The sequence below is a fragment of the Chiloscyllium plagiosum genome, unplaced genomic scaffold, assembly GCF_037043375.1.
Source record: "Chiloscyllium plagiosum isolate Xiang-an unplaced genomic scaffold, Cpla_swu_hap1 HiC_scaffold_2, whole genome shotgun sequence".
In the NCBI taxonomy this organism is placed as follows: Eukaryota; Metazoa; Chordata; class Chondrichthyes; order Orectolobiformes; family Hemiscylliidae; genus Chiloscyllium; species Chiloscyllium plagiosum.
In genome coordinates this window covers 78,286,333-78,307,639 of record NW_028270140.1, presented here as the reverse complement: position 1 = coordinate 78,307,639, position 21,307 = coordinate 78,286,333, and the positions used below count along the sequence as shown (strand labels likewise).

The 21,307-nt window shown below is 41.0% G+C and overlaps 1 protein-coding gene across 1 annotated transcript in view; it reads right to left on the bottom strand.

Moving 5' to 3' along the window:
• Positions 1-21,307, bottom strand: part of kifl (kinesin family-like) — an 83,773-nt gene that overhangs the window by 52,211 nt on the left and 10,255 nt on the right. The window contains exons 3-10 of the mRNA XM_087993963.1: positions 15,620-15,820; positions 13,663-13,782; positions 10,350-10,450; positions 10,060-10,181; positions 8,877-8,997; positions 7,574-7,666; positions 6,379-6,439; positions 190-377 (exon numbers count right to left, since the gene is read on the bottom strand). Of these exons, the coding sequence (XP_087850089.1) occupies positions 190-377; positions 6,379-6,439; positions 7,574-7,666; positions 8,877-8,997; positions 10,060-10,181; positions 10,350-10,450; positions 13,663-13,782; positions 15,620-15,820 (1,007 nt within the window). The remainder of the gene's footprint in view (positions 1-189; positions 378-6,378; positions 6,440-7,573; positions 7,667-8,876; positions 8,998-10,059; positions 10,182-10,349; positions 10,451-13,662; positions 13,783-15,619; positions 15,821-21,307) is intronic.

Here is a 21,307-nt window from a genome sequence, read left to right as displayed (position 1 = left end):
GGATTCTAATATCAGAGTTCCAACTTTTATGTATTCATGAGACTATTCTGTGGACAAAGGCAACTTGAATATGCATGCAAATTCCATGGAATTCCAGGGCTATGATTTACCACCAAGATTAAAAGCATTCGCCACTTCTGTAATTTGGCAAAATGTCAACTAAAACATGAAGGCTTCAGTTGGATTTACCTTTGCATTTTTCTTCAGGTCTTGCATCTTCTGTGAGTCATTCTGCTGTTGCTCATCTGATAGCTTTAATTCTGAGGTTGACTGCAGAAGGTGTTTATCCAGTTTTTCTCTGATAATTTCTTGCTGGGGTTTTAACATTTCTTGTATTCTTTCTATCTCTAGTCTACTCATTTGAAGTTCTTTGAGGGCTAGGATAACAGATGTAAATTAAATTCGGGTGCCATATCATTAAAAATCTTTAAAAAATCCTTATGGGGTTAGTTTTAGCCTGGGTCGCTTTCTTCATCTTAACATATTTTCGATCTATTAGTCTTTTCTGCAGAGAAATTCCCAATATGGTCAGATCTTTGTTCGCAAGACTTGATTTTGCCTGTCCTCGGATGCTGCCTGAATTACTGTGCTCTTCCAGCACCACTGATCCAGAATCTGGTTTCCAGCATCTGCAGTCATTGTTTTTACCTCGTTGATTTTAACCCTACTGCGAATCCTCTTGCAAGGATGCCTGCCTTGAAGAAGTTTTCCTCCTCTCTCTACAAGAATCTCAGGGAGTCTCTCTCTCATTGCAACTCCCAGGTCATTTCCTCAGCCCTGAAGCTCTTCAACCATGTCCTGAAACAAACTCGGTATCACAGCCACATTTGCTTCCTCAGTGCCTGTCTCCGTAACCAACTCACCCCACACGGACTCCGGACCACCTTTAAACCAGCAGAGTTCGGACCCGAACAGGACAAACAGTACAGATTACAGATTCAAAAACACCAGCAACGGTTCTCCATCAAGATCCTCCGCTCCACGCTCGCAGCAATGCGCCGGTACCTAACCTCTCTACAGTCTGCCCTGCCTCAGCTGAGGGCCACACTCTCTCAGAATTGCAAAGGACCCACTCTGTACTACATCCTCAGGAGAATTCATACTCTCAACAAACAGTATTTCAATTCCATCTCAAACATCAAAAACTGTAAGTACAACAAATTTTTATCCACCCACCTCCATAACCAGCGCTCCTTGAACATTCCAGAAGATTCCCCTGGCCTCGGAAACGCCATTAGCCATGCGGCTGATGCAGCTACCACCACCACGCTGATTGATGATGTCACTTCTGCCCCCATCATGGCCACTCCCACAACCACTTCCGCCCCTCACATCATCGCCGATGCCACACGCTCAGTGACTTCCGCCACCCCTACTGCCGTGTCTGCCACCACTTCCGCCCCCACCAGCGCCACTCACCTGCATTCTGCTGACACGCCCCCCACAGACCCCACTGTCACTATCCCCACCACCCAGAACCCCGAGGGGAACACTACCCCTGCTCATGACTCTACCCCCATTCCCCCCACCATCACACCCACTCCAGGTACTGGCTCCGACCCCACTCCCAGCTCTACACCCACACCAGCTCCCAGCTCCCAGCCCTGCCGAGTTTTCACCATCCCCCCAGACCTCCCCCTCACTGAGGACGAACGATCAGTCCTCAGCAAAGGACTCACCTTCGTCCCCGTCCGTCCACGCATCAATGAATTTAATACACGCCGTGACATCGAACAATTCTTCCATCGCCTCCGCCTCCGAGCTTACTTTCACAATCAGGACTCCCGCCCACCTTCTGAGGACCCCTTCGCCCACCTCCAACACACTGCATCCACCTGGACACCCCGCGCTGGCCTATTACCTGCCCTCGACCTCTTCATTTCCAACTGCCGCCGGGACATTAACCGCCTCAACCTGTCGACCCCCCTCCCCCACTCCAACCTCTCACCCTCACAACGCGCAGCCCTCCAATCCCTCTGCTCCAATCCTGACCTCACCATCAAGCCAGCGGACAAAGGGGGCGCAGTGGTAGTCTGGCGCACTGACCTCTACATCGCTGAAGCCAAACGCCAACTCGAGGACACTTCTTCCTACCGCCCCCTTGACCATGACCCCACCCCCCCATCACCAAACCATCATCTCCCAGACCATACAGAACCTCATCACCTCAGGAGATCTCCCACCCACAGCTTCCAACCTCATAGTCCGGGAACCCCGCACTGCCCGGTTCTACCTCCTTCCCAAGATCCACAAGCCTGACCACCCTGGCCGACCCATTGTCTCAGCATGCTCCTGCCCCACTGAACTCATCTCTACCTACCTCGACACTGTCCTATCCCCCCTAGTCCAGGAACTCCCCACATACGTTCGAGACACCACCCACGCCCTCCACCTCCTCCAAGACTTCCGTTTCCCCGTCCCCCAACACCTCATCTTCACCATGGATATCCAATCCCTCTACACCTCCATCCGCCATGACCAGGGCCTCCAAGCCCTCCGTTTTTTCCTCTCCAGACGTTCCCAATAGTACCCCTCCACCGACACTCTCATTCGTTTGGCCGAACTGGTCCTCACCCTTAACAATTTCTCCTTTGAATCCTCCCACTTCCTCCAGACCAAAGGGGTAGCCATGGGCACACGTATGGGCCCCAGCTATGCCTGTCTCTTTGTTGGCTACGTAGAGCAGTTGATCTTCCGTAATTACACCGGCACCACTCCCCACCTCTTCCTCCGCTACATTGATGACTGCATTGGCGCCACCTCGTGCTCCCGCGAGGAGGTTGAGCAATTCATCAACTTCACCAACACATTCCACCCTGACCTTAAATTTACCTGGACCATCTCTGACACCTCCCTCCCCTTCCTGGACCTCTCCATCTCCATCAGTGACGACCGACTTGACACTGACATCTTCTACAAACCCACCGACTCCCACAGCTACCTGGATTACACCTCTTCCCACCCTACCTCTTGCAAAAATGCCATCCCGTATTCCCAATTCCTCCGCCTCCGCCGTATCTGCTCCCAGGAGGAGCAGTTCCACCATAGAACACACCAGATGGCCTCCTTCTTTAGAGACCGCAATTTCCCTTCCCACGTGGTTAAAGATGCCCTCCAACGCATCTCATCCACATCCCGCACCTCCGCCCTCAGACCCAACCCCTCCAACCGCAACAAGGACAGAACGCCCCTGGTGCTCACCTTCCACCCTACCAACCTTCGCATAAACCAAATCATCCGCCGACATTTCCGCCACCTCCAAACAGACCCCACCACCAGGGATATATTTCCCTCCCCACCCCTCTCCGCCTTCCGCAAAGACCGTTCCCTCTGTGACTACCTGGTCAGGTCCACGCCCCCCTACGACCCACCCTCCCATCCTAGCACTTTCCCCTGCCACCGCAGGAACTGTAAAACCTGCGCCCACACCTCCTCCCTCACCTCCATCCAAGGCCCCAAAGGAGCTTTCCACATCCATCAAAGTTTTACCTGCACATCCACTAATATCATCTATTGTATCCGTTGCTCCCGATGCGGTCTCCTCTACATTGGGGAGACTGGACGCCTCCTAGCAGAGCGCTTTAGGGAACATCTCCGAGACACCCGCACCAATCAACCACATCGCCCAGTGGCTCAACATTTCAACTCCCCCTCCCACTCTGCCGAGGATATGGAGGTGCTGGGCCTCCTCCACCGCCGCTCCCTCACCACCAGACGCCTGGAGGAAGAACGCCTCATCTTCCGCCTCGGAACACTTCAACCCCAGGGCATCAATGTGGATTTTAACAGTTTCCTCATTTCCCCTTCCCCCACCTCATCCTAGCTTCTAACCTCCAGAAACTCGATCCCCTGACCTGTCCGGACTTGTCCGACCTGCCCAGCTCCTTTTCCACCTATCCACTCCACCCTCTCCTCCCTGACCTATCACCTTCATCTCCTTCCCCACTGACCTATTGTACTCTATGCCACTCTCTCCCACCCCCACCCTCCTCTAGCTTATCTCTCCACGCTTCAGGCTCTCTGCCTTTATTCCTGATGAAGGGCTTTTGCCCGAAACGTCGATTTTGCCTGTCCTCGGATGCTGCCTGAATTGCTGTGCTCTTCCAGCACCACTGATCCAGAATCTAGTTTTATTAAAGACAAGGAGCAGGAATGGGCAGCTCAGCCCCTTAAGATTGCTCCTCCATTTAATATAATCATGACTGATGATCTTAGCTTGACCTCAACTCCACTCTTCTGCCTGCTCCCTACAACCCATAAACGTGCTAATAAGCAAAAATTTCAATCTCCTCCTAAATGTATTTAGTGTACCAGCATCTACTGCACTCCTGGGCAGTGAATTCCATGGATTCACAATCATTTGAGAAAAGTAATGTTTCCTCATCTTTGTTTTAGCTCTGCCAACCATTAGCCTAAATCTCTGACCTCTTGTTTTAGATTGTCCCACTAGGAGAAATCTTCCCTACGTTTACTTTGTCAATCCCCTTTAGCATCTTTAAAAATCACACAACACCAGGTTATAGTCCAACAAGTTTAATTGGAAGCACTAGCTTTCGGAGCGCCGCTCCTTCATCAGGTGGTTGAAGGAGTGGCGCTCCGAAAGCTAGTGTGCATCCAATTAAACCTGTTGGACTATAATCTGGTGTTGTGATTTTTAACTTTGTACACCCCAGTCCAACGCTGGCATCTCCAAATCATGACTACTTTAGCCTCTTAAATACTTCAACTTGATCTTTCCTCATTCTTTGAAACTCCAGAGATCACAGGCCCCTAAACTGCTCAATCTTTCTTCAAAAAGACAAGCCTTTCATCTCTGGAATCAATCTAGTGAAGGTTTTCTGAACCACCTCCATTGTAATCACATCCGTATTGTACCAAACTTGCTTTTTTTTTCACCAATTTTGAATTGTACTTGAAAGCCGTAAGAGACAACTCCTTATTTTCCATTGTATTATATGGACTCTGTCCATTTCAGCTGCAGAGCGAAAACAATGGTTTCATTGGAGTTGAGGAAGACGACATTGTTCATTGTGAACTTCAACTGAAGAAAGTTCTGGCCTATCTATATTTAATACAGGTAGTCCGTCAAAATCAAAGTGGTTGTGGAATCACAGTAACAGGGCCTGGAACATGAGAGGCCTGGGCTGTAAGGGGCCTACAGTGCTTTGGCTGGGGCTGTTGTGTTCAGGTTGAGGGTGTAGCAACATTGTGCTTAGGTTGGGGCATTGGGGATGGTCTTGGAGCGACACTGAGATCTAGCCCTGTATAGTTAATGTAACCCATGGCAGGGTGAAAGGGTGGGGTGTGTGGTGCAAGATTAAATATTATGGTACAATGAAAACAGTTACATAGTTGCAGATGGAAAAAAACAAGTATTGCTGCAAATGTTCTGGTTTGGCTATAATCAGAATGATTGGAACTAGCTATGGGTGCCACTCAGGGCTCAGAGTATAGTGGGATAGAATAAATAATTGTGCTGAATGCCTAAGAGACAGCTCTCAAAGGAGAAAGAGGGATAATGAGAAGGTTATGATGATGAGAGTGTTAAAGGGGAGGGAGATGGTCATGCATAAGATGTCAGTTAACATTGTGTCAGGAGAGATAGATGATCAATTCAGAGCTGGGTGCGGATGGAATCAAAGTTGTGGGAAGTTATTCTATAAAGGTTTTTTGGCTGAGGTAAATATAGGAAGGGGCAGATATTTAAAAATGGATGGCTCAATAGATTAATAACTTGAAATTGTTCCCATAATGTATTAGTTTTGACAATACATCACAAAGCATTTTAATCCATTTTAAATTCTGTTGCTGATTTTATGTGTAACAGAAGTAATTGATAGCCAGACCAGACTAATAATTGATTTAGACTCATAGAGATGAACAGCACGGAAACAAACCCTTTGGTCCAACCTGTCCATGCCGATCAGATATCCTAACCCAATCTAGTCCCACTTGCCAGCACTCGATCCATATCCCTCCAAACCTTTCCTATTCATATACCCATCCAAATGTCTTTTAACAAACATTAATAATTACTAACTATGAGGACATAGAAATTACTGTACATTGTATATGAACAATCACAAAATATTTTTCTTAACCATATTAACTGCAGCTTATTAAAGTTAAATTGTTATAACTACAGAATCTAAAACAAAAAATGTTAAAAACAAATTCAAATAATACTTTCTTCATAATTCATTATGCCAAATACAGTATTCCTTTTTGAAAATCCAACAAAGTGTCTTTAAAAGGTTGTGGAGGATTTTAAAATGTATCTTTCTGGACAAATGTCAGATTAGGTGCTTTTGAGAATAGATTTGTACATTTAAAATCAACTTATTGTCATGGTATTTTTTTATGCCACTTAAGACTTACTTGAAATCTGATGCGAGTATAACTGGCCCAGCTTCTGAGAAAATCTTTCCAGAATTTCAGTCTATAAATTTAAAAAGCATACATTGTTCATGTAATACTATACACTGGCATTAACTGTTTTTGCTGTTACATTCATTCCAGATGTTGATAAAATCTCAAGTTATTTTTGATATGATTACTTCAAATTGCTCTGAGTTAAACAAAACCATAACAATGAGCCATAAGCAGAGCATGATTACATAATGTATGCATATAGTTTGTAATAATTATGATTCATTATTGTGCACTATAATGCAACAGTACAAAACTTTCTAAAAGTGTATTATTCATTACTATCCATTGTTCACTGTCTAAAGTGCTTTCTATTGCACTGAATAATTAAAAGACATGTGACCTAAGACTCAAGAACCATAGAAAAATCTCAAATAACCATGGACTCATGTTTACAAAGATGCTTGATGAAAACACTTTAGAGGACTTTGGATAAAGCACAAGCACAATACCAGCTAGTAGGTTATTATTAATTAAGGTTGTAAACTCTGAATACAACCTGATGAAAGCATGATAAATTGGAAAACAAAGTTGAAGGGAGTGGGGAAATTGAAATAGTTGTGTTTGGGACTGACAGACAGGAAAACAGAATCACTTTTTCTACATTCATATATTCTTGTGAATAACATTACAGAAGGATTTTGTTTTAAAGCCATCCATTAGGTGGCGTAAGAGTTCAACTGCCGCTTCTCTCAATGTTGCTCAAAAGAAAATCCAGAAACAATTCATTTTTGAGATCTCAGTGCCAAGATCCCTCTGTGGAAAGTTGAAGTCTATTGGAGACAGCAGATTGAGGATGGTGCCATTTTGTTTAGCTAATTACACGTTAGCCAGAGTCGTCTTCGTTCATTGCCAATGGGTAAAAAAGTTAGTTTTGAGTTAGATCAATGTGTTTAAATGTGACAGAAATAAAAGCACTTTTTACTGTCAGATGTAAACAAAAAAATTCTAGTTCCCAGTAACTGTCTCCTTGATAAAAGCAAACAAAAATCACAAAAATAGGAATATAAAGCAGAAATTGGAGAAGATTACTTTTTGAGAATGTGATTTTATGTTTTAATGTTACAGAAGCTTTGTACAACAAAAGTGAAACAATCTAATAAATCAGGCATGCATTGTGCTGTAGTTAACAATTATATTTTACCTTCTCATTCTCCCACTTCTCATATTCTTGTTTGTTTTGAATATGGATACCAGTGTTTTCTTGAATCAGTTGGTTGTTTTCATCCTTTAAACGCTAGAATTAGTGAATGAAATTGAGTAATAAATTCATAGTTATTTCGTAAATGACAAAAAAATTACTTTGGGAATGTGGTTTGGCCAGTTACTCTTACTGATCCTACTGAAGTGTGCAGGGTCACTGGGAGGTCACTTGTTTTCCTTATTGCTGCAAGCTTTCTCCGTCGTTACAGTACATTTTTGGAACTATCCTAATCCAGGATTTCCCTAAACATAACATTAGGTGAAGTATAATCTGCAATTAGAGCATAGATAACCTGCCTTTGGCAAACTTTACTTTTGAATTTTCTGTCTGCTGAGGTAGATTTGGACTTCACAAGATTTTGTAAAATAGGCAATTTAAATGCAAACATACTATGAGAGAGCTATAAAACAGATAGCATTTTACATGATGACCCAAAAACAAAATTACCCCATAACATTTTATTCTGGTAACAATAACAGGAAGGGGAATAGGCCAAACGTCACCATAGTATTAAACGAAATGCTGTGAATTGATTGAAAAAACATTCTGCACAAAAGGCCTAGTTTTCAAATGCTTGTTGAGTTGGGACCCAAAATATGCATATTTTGAAAATTCCACAAATTATCGACACAATCACAGTTAACTAAAAAATGTAAAATTCAAACTGAAATTTTTAATGCTTATTTTTCAGCAAAGGCCAAATAAAACATTTTGTTTGATTGGTGAAAGGATTTGGGTTGTCAACAAATTTGTGAGCAAACACGTGCATTGCCTTTATTCTGCCAAGTTTCCCTCATTCTGAAACTAGGAGTAAGTGTTGACGTAGTGGTACTACTCCCTGCAGCAGTAATCCTGCAAACCAGGCTAATAGTCTATGAACGTGACCTTGATTGGTGAAATTAGACTTCAATCAATAAATGTGGATTTAAAAGGTAACCTAACGGTGACCATGAAATAATTGTCATGAAAACAACCCATCTGGCTCAGGGATAGAAATCTTTCATTCACAAATGAGCTGGCCAACATCTGATTCCAGATTAACAGCAATGTGAAGACATGCAACATGTACCAAAGTTTGGAGAACTGCCCCACGGACTAGTCATTCTTGACAAATCTACCTTACAGATGGTGTCCCAGACATTGGGAACTCTCCAGCAAGTAACACTCGCTTTCTGACTATTCAAAACATTCCCACCATATACAAGGCACAAGTCAGGAGTACAATGGAAGATTCACCACTTGCCTGGATGAGGACAGCTCCAAATATGTTCAAAAAGCTCACACCTTCCAATGACATGCATAGCATCCCATTTAACACCTCCATTACTTCCACCATTAAAGCACAGTGGCAAAGTGAGTACCATCTACAAGATGCATTGCAACTACTCATCAAAGCTACTGAGATACCACCTTTCAACCCCTCTATCATTTTGAAGGACAAAGCAGTAGTTGCATGGGAAGACTGCCACTTGCAAAACTGCCTCCAAGTCACTCACCATGCTGTCTTGGAATAATATTCCTATTCTTTCACTGTCATTGGATCAAAATCATGGAATTCTCTCTCTAACAACACTGTGGGTATACTCATACCTGTTCAAGAAAGCCGCGCACAAGCACCTTCTTCTAGGAACATAGGGACAGACTATAAATGCTGGCATAGCTAGGAATTCCCACAGTCTATGAATAATTTTGAATAAATATATCCTCTTGACCATCTGATTCATTTCCTGCTCTCCCAGGCAAGATGGCAATAGATACACACAGGTGGTAACTGCTTTCACTACTGGCCCTTCGTAGGCAGCTCCTGCATCCTGGAGGCACTCTTGGTTTAATTAATTGGGGTCTGAGATTATTGCCCATCCAATTAGGACAACGGCATTTAAAAGTAATGAGAGCAATGTGGTAACAGTACAAGGTGGAAACCCACATTTTATTCTAACCCTGCTATGAAAATCCACCCCAATGGGAGTCCTTGGAACTTTGGACTAAATTCAGTAAGATATATGTCCCTCAAAATTAGAACATATGGTACTGTAGTTTTGACCATATTAGTTAAAATTTATACATGCACATTTGTGCTTGACTCTACCTGGATCATTTCTGCCCAGTATATGTTGTTCTTCCTTATGTGATCTTGGTATGTTTTCAGTGCTTCCTTAAAAAATGTTATTTTGTCACTATGCTGTTTTTTCAACATTTGTATGGACCATCCCTATGACCAAAATAAAACAAGTTATACATTTCATCATTTTGTAAACCCATAAATCTTTATTTTTAATACAAATATTAAATCTTTGCCCATAGCAGTTAGCAATGATGCACATGATCATGTATTTAACATACTTAGGTTGCTGCTGGAATGGAAACTTGTGTAATTCTATTTGGCAAAACCTAAACTAAGTGCAAGGTTCATGAATGAATCCCACTGAAAAATCAGCAATGATATAAATGCTACCTGATTTTCCTTTCCCACTGCCTGTAAATTCTCTTCAATCTCACAGAAGAGCTGCCTGTGTTTATTCTTCATTTGATGCATATCTTCTACTACCTAAGATAGGCAAATAGAAAGACTGTTATTGCTTAACCACAAAATAATCTGCATTTATCAAATAAATTATTTTTGAGCTTCATTTTAAAATTAAAAGCAACATGTGACATGTTATCAAGTCTAATTAAAACGTAATACATGTTAATGATGACTATAGGTTTCTTCTACCTTGGCAATATGAAATCTGGCATATTCATAAGGAATATAAGCTTTTGCGTTCAACTTGGGTTCTTCAGAAGTTGTTTCATTTCTTCTGTGGGTTTTCTTCCCTGGTGACAAATAGTTGAAGGAGACTTTGAAAACTGGTACAAATGCCGTTGGAAAAAATAAGCAAGACAATGTTCATCCTTTACTTAAACCTCCCCCTATTCCCATCCCCATCCAGATTCTTCCATCCATCAAGGTTGTCTTATGTGTAAGAAATGTTGTTGATTAGTTTATGGTAATCATGTTGTGGAAGTCAGACTGGGGCGGACAAAGTTGAAAATCATGCAACATGAGGTTATAGTCCAACAGGTTTATTAGGAAATGCTAGCTTTTGGAGCGCTGCTCCTTCGTCAGGTAGCTAATGGAGCAGGATCATAGGATACAGATTATATAGCAAAAGATCATAGAGTCATAGTGAGGCTATGATTTTTTGCGATAATTCTGTGTCCTATGATCCTACTCCATTAGCTACCTGACAAAGGAGCAACACTCCAAAAACTATAATAATCATGTTACTATATAGATCAGTCAAATTATTTTTCTCTTCTTTCTAACTATACATTTTTTCCACCATCTATCTCTACTCATTCCCAGGCCTTGCCTGAGTGATCTAACTCATATTAGTTTCAAGCAGCAGGTCCAGTACAGAATATATGTTTGTAAAGCCTATGTGCATGTGGGTGTGGCAAGTGTGAAAATGTGTACAGAAAAGGAACAGAGTGGTTCACACTCCCAGGCCTATAATATCCTATTTCACCGGGAAAACCACAGTTAAATTGTTTTTAGTACTTTTACTGCTTTAGTTTGATTTATTTTCAAATAATGGAAGAAAATTACATTTCAAAAGCAAGCAATTTGTGGGGAATAGAGAGAAAGGGAAAATAGACACAGCTGCAGGTTGAGACTGATAATCTCCCCAAAGAAAGGTGGCAGGAGATACTAAGTAAAAGTGAGGAGATCGTTATTAGAGAGTTAAACTTAAATATATTAGCAAGGGAAAAAGAAGGAAAGGCTAATGGAAAAATTGAATAAGCAGTTCAAAAAGGAAGAAGTAGAAGTATTAATGAGTGTGTGTGAATAGGAGGAAGAGTGAAAGTAGCTGAAATATGGATATGAGAAAGACTGATAAGTAGAATAAGTAGAAAAATATGTAGATGTGTCAATTATTGGGAAGGGAGCTAGTGAAGATACCATTTGTCTCATACATCCCACTGCAATGAATGGTCAATCCTGTTCTTCACACACTATGCCCTATTAGCCGTTATTTGCCACCTCAAAGCAAACCAAAAAAAAAAGCAGATTATATAGAAAAGAAACCTGAAGAAATACAAAGGAAAAAAAAAAGCAAGAAAGAAAGAGGGGGAAAATAAAAGCAGAAACAGAAGGAATAAGAAAAGTAGAACAGCATACTTGAATTTAAACATGTCTTTGACGTAGAGAAACATCTAGGCCATTGTTAAGTGCTTTCAGTCAAATAAAATTAAGCTTAAATCAAGCAATGAGATATTGCTTAATTCTGGTGTTTTAAATATGTTCAAAGAGGTCATTTTAAAAGGGACCTTAAAGGAGGAGAGAGATTGGGGTGGGTGAAGGGATTTTGTGTAGGAATTGTCGAGATAGAAAATGCATGGTGCTAGGCATAACCATGTGGCTATGGTGAAGAGGAAGATGGGCCTATCAGGAACTAGAATAAGATAATGGAGTGATTGGAGCTGCAATTGTTGTTGTAGGATTCAGATTTCTTCATCTACTCTAACATTCATTATCAAAATAGTTTGTAAATTATATTTTGTAAAGCATGTTGGACACCAGCAATTTCTCTTTCCAACGTAGAGCGAATTCTTGGAAATCAATGCTTTGTTAAAGCAAGTCACTTTGTGAAATAAGTGGAGACACAACAGCAGGGAACATTTCTATGCATTTTTGTAATAGTAAATAATTAATTTAAGTGGCCTAAATCACTTGGATAAAGTGCTTCCATCCATAATCTTAATGGATGTTAAAAAAACAAGTCTTGTCTGTAGATAGCATGCTAAATAGAAATCTGTCAGAACAGATAAAAGAGAGATTTTGAATTGCAACTATGTAAGGGCATCAACGGAACAGTGGGTTATTCTTAATAAAAAAAAACAACAAGGGATTATATAAGCACCTAAAGAATAATTTAAAATACATGGGGAAAGAGCATGCGACTTGGATTGCAGTAGATATTTCCAGGTACAAGTTGACAAATCAGTTCCACAGAGTTGTCTGTAGAGTTGTGGAGTTTGTTATGAAGTTGTAAGCATGTACTGTACTTTTAAGAGAGAATGAAAGCTGGCAAGCCTGTCATGTAACGACATCAAACCAATGAGCCGATCTGAGGTTTTGGGTTATAAAAATCAGGCATTTTGAACAGTTAGCCAGAACAGCAAAGAGCACCAACAGACTGCCTGCGGAGACACTCTCTTTGTCACTCAAAATTTTACAGATTACAAGGTGAGGTGAGCTTTATGTGTCTGGTTTAAATTAGCAGAAGGCTTTACCCCGTGTCATTATAGTTTACCTACAAATAAGTACTTTATTTAAACAGAAAATGAAAAATGCTGGAGATCACAGTTGGTCAGGCAGCATCAATGGCACAGCTCTGATAAAGAGTCATCTAGACTCGATGTTAGCTTGCTCTCTCTCCATGGATGCTGCCTGACCCATGTTTTGTTTTCAGTTCAGCAAATTGCAGTAATTTGCTCCTACCCTCTTAAACAACCCGGTGAATGTTACCGATAGCCAATTAACATTTAATACAAAAATGAGCAATTACCTTTATAGAGTCTCATTTGTTCAGATTTTAATAGTTTTAGAATCTCCCAAAAAGTATCAAATTTATTTCTTGTCATCTCATTTCTTGTCTTTTTTTTTCTTGCTTTAATCTTTCACTCCACCTGTTACTTTTCTTCCTAGATTGAGCTGATATTGAATTTACTCCTTCAATTTACATCCCTTCTTCAATCTCATCGGTTAAAGTGCTACCTATCAAATATACAGTTCACCAAGGTCCCAGAAGCCCTATTTGCATCCTTATTTGTCACATTATCAGTTTACACATTCAATAATTTATCGGTGAATATTTTTGTATTAAAAAGTGAAATGATAAGTTTAATAAACAGCACTGGATGCCCTTACTCTAGAAAATCTGGAACTTTTATTTCAAGAATCTTCAAACCTCTTTAAAGAATGACAACTTGAATGCACTAAATATTAAGATATGTGATTGTCATTTAAGTTACTGAATTACCTTGGTTTAAAGCAGTGTCATTCTGTTCATCCAAAGTGAATTGTTTGAATGGTGACATCTGTTTTATTCTTAAACCAAGCCTCTTCATAAATGATTCTTTTGGAGAAGCAACTTGTGGAACTAAAATAAAAAATGAGTTTTATAGGTGATATAAAAATAATTTCAAAAGGATAATCATTAAATATTGAAACATTAGGCAGCGTTCTCCTCTTTTGGATCAGGGATCCAACAAAATGGAATTTCTGACCACACCTCTGAAATCTCCTCTAATCCCAACACATCTCTATTGGTAGAATTCCATCAGCAATAACAAACTCTCTTGCCAATTGCAAAGGCCAATATTTTAGTTCGTCAGTGCTGCCTGGCAGCAGAAGAAATTAAGATCTTTTCCTCACTCTCTCCTTCAGTTTCCTAACTTCCAGGTTTCTTCACCACCTCCCATTTAAGATTCTCTAATATAGTCTAACATTGACCATTTCCTTGTTATCACTTTCTACTCAGCATCTCCTTTGCACTCCTTGTCTTATTTACTTCTGTTGTCACCCTGGAGATAGGCATCTGCCATTTGGCTTAGAATTGCACTTTCAAAATCCAACTGGTCATCTTTTGTCTCTCCATTCACCAGAACAATTCTGCAGCTATTGATCTGCTCAAGTACACTCTCGATTCCATCTTTGATACTTTAGACTCACTGAAACCATTACTGTCTTTATCCCACTGGCAGTTCTCTGACACCACCATTAGTCCACCTCCAGGCAGTAGCCTTATCTGACATAATTTAGTCATGCTGGCAATGATTGTATTAAATGGTGGAGCAGGCTCCAAGGGCTGAATTATCTACTCTTGATTCTGTTTCTTATGTTCTTATAAATATCTTGCAGGATTCTGCAGTAAAATATTTGGGTAATCCTTTGGCTTCACTGCCTTTGCATAAGTCTGATAGAGAACGTTTATGCCTTTTGCAGACCATTCGTATTATCCAATGCTCCAACGAAACCAGTGGAGACAGGGTATTTGCTCTTCCACAACATTGCTTAGCATGATAATTTACCTTGATTGTGATAGACTTCTCATTGTGTGTGCTTCTCCAAGCTGTAAATCATTCCTTCTTTGAAGGGTTCTCTGATAACTAAAGAGATCAATTTGGGATAGGCATGGATATCCACGGAAATGGCAATTTGTGCTGATATCCTGGGTGTTTGTTAAATGGGCCAGATGTATTCACAGACAATATGGAGTTGAAAAGAAACCCTCAAATGGAACTACTCTTCTGACATTGGATACAAATTACCTTTCCATTACTGATCCCGTGTTCTGTGTGAGAGGAAAATACAAGATATTCTGGAAAACCCAATGATCTAAGCATGGGCATTTATTTGACAATGTGCTTGTGACATAAAGAAAATTGCAGACATCAAGATGACTTATGTCACATGAGAAACTGAATACTAGAGATTGCTGAGTGATTGTCATCAAGTTGAGTAAGATTGAACTAAACTACAAATTAGCAGGTATGTCACAGCTAGATTTCAAACATCTCAAGAACCTTACTACTGCTTTTGACCTTGCGACACAATTTCACACACATCGTAGTTTGACCCTCCTCCTCCTCTAGGTGATGAATAAGATTTAATGGAAACAACTCCATGATCAGATCTTCAAATCTTTGGACATCCTGCGATACTGCAAGTGTAAGCACCAGTACTGATTTGATAAAAACTCCATCTTTTCAAACAGAAACAACTCCGGAATGATTTTCTTTTGTTGCAGTGTCCGACTAGTTTATTGTTTATTTATTAAAATCTTGAAACAACTATTGCATGCAAAATTTCCAGCAGCCCCACAATCAATAATTGAATTTGTAATTCTGAAATTTATTTTTTGTCATTTACTTTCTGCCTCATTGTTTCTAACAATCTTTCAAAAGCAGTTGCGCAATTCAATAAAGTGAACTTACTCTGATTAGATTTTTCATCAATGTTAGTGTTTCTTACTGCACACGTTGAGCAATTGTCACTTTTTTCCTTCACGTCTGGCACACTTCCAGGTAGGTCAATGCTTTCAGTCATACAATCCTCCAACTCAGAAATACTTTTAGGTCTTAGAACATTCACAGTTACTGGGCAATCCAGCACTGGAGCATTTCCTACTCCAGCTTCTGAAAATAGAGAACATTGAATTAGTATCCTTTCCATTATGCTTATGAATATTTTGTTTGAACTATTCTGATAAATGTTTCTATTCTTGTATTAGCTCTTTTAGATAATTGATAAAATACCTTCTGGGACATCACAGAATTGTGGTACATGTGAAGGCCATTTATCCTAATTTCTCTGCACTGGTTCTGTAAACATGTTCACTTAGTTCCCATCTCCTGCACTTTTCACTTAAAGTTGCAAATGGTTTCTATTTAAATAATCATCTAAGGCCTCACGAATGCCTTAACTGAACCTCGGACATAATGGAGTAGAAATATCTGTTTTGCTAAATACAGTGCTAATGATGCTCAGTTGGCAGATGTGTGCAGGAGCAAAATGAAACCGAAGGAAATTCAGAGGAATCGATTTTCAGGCAGAAATCTGATGTCAACAGTTTCTTCACCAATGTTCTATCAATAAAAATTCCCCTGAAGGTGCTCCAATAACAGCATAGATATCTTAGACTAAAATGGATTAGTTTGCAGTGTAGTGAAATTATTGTGCTATTTGCATAGGAGAGAAACAAGCACAACAGTGAACTGCCATTGAGGGAGGATTGTATTAGACACTCGGTAGGAATGAGGAAGGAACTGGCAGATAAATCAGGGAGGTGGTGAGGGGCAAAGAGATGGGTCGTAAGCTTTCAAACATGAAATTTGTCTTATTTTATGTTCAATTTCTGGATAGAATGGGTGCCATTCATGGATCAAAATGGCATGAGATGCACAGCTACACATTCAAGCCATTGATCATTTCCACCAAACACTCTGTGTGGGCTTTAACATGTTTTGCTTTCTCTGCAAACTTTCAATGTAGCTAACATCTTCTGCAAGTATGCGGAACAGACAGATCATGATTGGAACCAGCCTACAGTGCCAAGTGAATGCCAATTATACTATTTTGGAGCTCAGCGATCAAGACATTACATCAGCCTCATGAAAGTGAAGGTGCCAGAAGCATCAGGAAGCAAACCTGAATATTTAAAGGAATCATGAAATACTTGCAGATTATTGCAGTTGATTTCTTTCAATTGTTGATACAGAGGATTCTGGGTAATCCAAGATGGAGGACGGGAAACATTTCTGGCTGTAACAGGCTTCTTCTTTTTTGAGGTACTTTAGGTGTTGGAAGTTATTTCCTCGAATTCCAGGAGCAGCGATTATTGTTTTATATACTGTTGCATTGTTTTGGAACTTTAGAGAAAAAAAAATCAAAACAATGGCACATTTAAAAGGAAGATGAACAAACAAAGGCAGCACTTGGTCAGGTCAGAGCAGGAGAGAGAGAAAGAACCCCACACTGCTAACTGACACAGCAATGAACCTGTGCAGTTCCTGCATTTGCTGTTGAATTCATGTATTGTTGGACATCAGAGTGCATCCAGGAGAATTAACGAACAGTGAAATTCACAACTGATCTTGGAGGAACCTGTTTGGGAAAGGTCACAGCACAGACACAGCTAAGTAAATAGTTTTAAGTGTGCCCTTGCTGTAAGTATGCGATAGTGAGTAAAGTGGGTTCTTTCTTGATTATATGTTTTATTGAGATATGTCTCTTGTTTAAACTTAAAAATATAAGCCATAAGTATTAGTTAGCCTGGAGTAGTGTTTTGTAGAGGAATAAAATGGTGCTATTTTCTGGGTCTGCAGATTGGAAGAAGCAAAAATGACCCTGAGAAGAGTGATATGATTTTCTTTCAGATGTGGGCGTTTAAGAGAGTTTACAGGTTACTGAGGATTATATCTGCAATAAATGCCATTGGTTGCAAATTCTATCATATCGAATGGATTGGTTGGAGAGACAGTTAGAGGCAATAAGGAAGTTACAAGAACAAGGGGGTGTGATGGATAGCAGTTATAGGAAGGGAGAAAAGTCCAGTTACAATCACGTGGATGGGTTAACACCAGGGAAGGTAAAAAAGTAGACAAGTTGTGCAGGAGTCTTCTGTGGATATCCCCAATTCAAACATGTATGCTGTTTTGGAAAATGTGGGAGGGTGATGGACTCCCAGGGGAATGTAACACAAACAACCAAGTTTCTGGTATCAAGGCAGGTTCTAATGCAATGAGGGATACGTCTGGTTCCAAGCGATCGATTGTGTTAGGGGACTCTCTAGTCTGAGGCACAGACAGACGTTTCTGTGGCCAGCAGCAAAAAATCAGTGTGGTGTGTTGTCTCCCTGGTTCCAGGATCAAGGATGTCTCAGACAGGGTGCAGAATATTCTCAAGGGGGAGAGGGACCAGCACATTCGAACTAACGACATAGGAAGGGAAAAGGATGAAATTCTGAAGGGAGAATACAGAGAGTTAGGCAGGACTTTAAAAAGGAGGTCTTTGACACTAGTAATATCTAGATTACTCCTGGTGCTGCGAGCTACTGAGGGTAGGAATAGCAGGCTAAAGCAGATGAATGCATGGCTGAGGAGTTGATGTATAGGAGAAGGATTCACATTTTTGGATCAATGGAATCTCTTCTGGGATAGAAGTGACCTGTACAAGAAGGGCAGATTACACCTGAATTGAAAGGGGACTAATATACTGACAGGGAGGCCTGCTCAAGCTGCTCACGAGGATTTAAACTAGTAAGGTGGGGCGGAGGGTTGGTGGTGGTTGGGGGAATGCACCCAGGGAGATAGTGAGGAAAGCGATCAATCTGAGACTTGTACAGTTGAGAAAATAAGCAAGTCAAATATTCAAGGCAGGCAGGGACAAAGCAGAGAACAAGGTAGGGCTGATAAATTAAACTACACTTATTTCAATGCAAGAGGCCTAACAGGAAAGGCAGATGACCTCAGGGCATGGTTAGGAACTTGGGACTGGGGTATCATAACAATTACAGAAATGTGGTTCATGGATGGACAGGACTGGCAGCTTAATGTTCCAGGATACAAATGCTACAGGAAGGATATAAAGGGTGGCAAGAGAGGAGGGCGAGTGGCGATTTTGATAAGGGATAGCATTACAGCTGTACTGAGGGGGGTGGGGGGGGATATTCCTGGAAATACATCCAGGGAAGATACTTTGGTGGAACTGAGAAATAAGAAAGGGATGATCACCTTATTGGGATTGTATCATACACCCCCCAATAGTCAATGGGAAATTGAGAAACAAATTTGTAAGAACATTTCAATTACCTGGAAGACTAATAGGGTGATTTTGGTAGGAGATTTTAATTTTCCAAACATGGACTGGACTGCCATAGAGGGATTTGTGAAGTGTGTACAAGAAAGTTTTCTGATTCAGTGTGTGGATGTACCTACTAGAGAAGGTGCGAAACTTGACCTACTCTTGGGAAATAAGGCAGGGCAGGTGACTGAGGTGTCAGTGGGGGAGCACTTTGGTGCCAGCAACCATAATTCTATTAGTTTTAAAATAGTGATGGCAAAGGACAGACCAGATCTAAAAGTTGAAGTTCTAAATTGGAGGAAGGCTAATTTTGATGGTAGTAGGCAAGAATTTTCAAAGCTGATTGGGGGCAGATGTTTGCAGGTAAAGGGATGGCTGGAAAATGGGAAGCCTTCAGAAATGAGATAATGAAAATCCAGAGAAAGTATATTCCTGTTAAAGTGAAAGCAAAGGCTGGTAGGTATAGGAAATGCTGGATGACTAAATAAATTAAGGATTTGGTTAAGAATAAAGAAGGAAGCACATGTTAGGTATAGACAGGATAGATCGAGTGAGTCCTAAGAGTATAAAGGCAGTAGGAGTATACTTAAGAGGGAAATCAAGAGGGCAAAAAGGGGACATGGGATAGCTTTAGCACATAGAGTTAAGGATAATCCAAAGGAGAAATACAAAAGGGTGACGAGGGAGAGAATAGGGCCCCTCAAAGATCAGCTAGGCGGCCTTTGTGTGGAGCTGCACGAGATGGGAGAGTTATGTAACAAGTATTTTGCATCAGTTTTTACTGTGGAAAAGGACATGGAAGATATAGAATGTAGGGAAGTAGATGGTGATATCTTGAAAAATGTCCATATTACAGAGGAGGAAGTGCTGGATGTCTTGAAACGCATAAAAGTGGATAAAATCTCAGGACCTGATCAAGTGTAACATAGAACTCTGTGGGAAGCTAGGGAAGTGATTGCTGAGGCTCTTGCTGAGAAATTTGTATCATCGATAGTCACAGGGGAGGTGACGGAAGACTGCAGGTTGGCTAACATGATGCCACTATTTTAAAAAGATGGTAAGGACAAGCCAGGGAACTATAGACTAGTGAGTCTGATGTCGGTGGTGGGGAAGATGGAGGAGGGAACCCTGAGGAACAGGATGTTCATGTATTTGGAAAGGCAAGGACTGATTAGGGATAGTCAACATGGCTTTGTGCAGGGGAAATCATGTCTCTCAAACTTGATTGAGTTTTTTGAAGAAGTAACAAAGAGGATTGATGAGGGCAGAGCAGTAGACATGATCTGTATGGACTTCAGTAAGGCATTGGACAAGCTTCCCCATGGGAGGCTGGTTAGCAAGGTTAGATCTCATGGAATACAGGGAGAATTAGCCATTTGGATACAGAACTGGCACGAAGTTTGAAGACAGAGGGTGGTGGTTAAGGGTTGTTTTTCAGACTGGCGGCCTGTGACCAGTGGAGTGCCACATAAATCGGTGCTGGGTCCAGTACTTTTCGTCATTAATATAAATGATTTGGATGTGAGTGTAAGAGGTATAACTAGTAAGTTTGCAGATGACACCAGAATTGGAGGTGTAGTGGACAGCGAAGAAGGTTACCTCAGATTGCAACGGGATCTTGATTAGATGGGCCAATGGGCTGAGAAGTGGCAGATGGAATTTAATTTAGATAAATGTGGGGTGTTGCATTTTGAGAAAGCAAATTTTAGCAGGACTTATACACTTAATGGTAAGGTACTCGGGAGTGTTGCTGAACAAAGAGTGCAGATTCATAGCTTCCTGAAAGTAGAATCGCAGGTAGATAGGATAGTGAAGAAGGCGTTTAGTATGCTTTCCTTTATTGGTCAGAGTATTGAATACAGGAGTTGGGAGGTCATGTTGCAGCTGTACAGGACATTGGTTAGGCCACTATTGGACTATTGCATGCACTTCTGGTCTCCTTCCTGTCGGAAGGATGTTGTGATATTTGAAAGGGTTAAAAATTAAGATTTACAAGGATGTTGCCAAGTTTGGAGGATTTAAGCTAGAGGGAGAGGTTGAATAAGCTGGGGCTGTTTTCCCTGGAGCGCCAAGGCTGAGGGACGACCTTATGGAGGTTTATAAGATCAAGGGATACGGATAAGATAAATAGCCAAAGTCTTTTCCCTGGAGTTCAGAACTAGAGGGCATAGGTTTAGGTTGAGGGAAAAGAGACCTAAGGGGCAACATTTTCACACAGAGGGTGGTATGTGTATGGAATGAGCTGTCAGAGGAAGGGATGAAGGCTGGTACAATTGCAACATTTAAAAGACATCTGGATGGATATATGAATAGGGATGTTT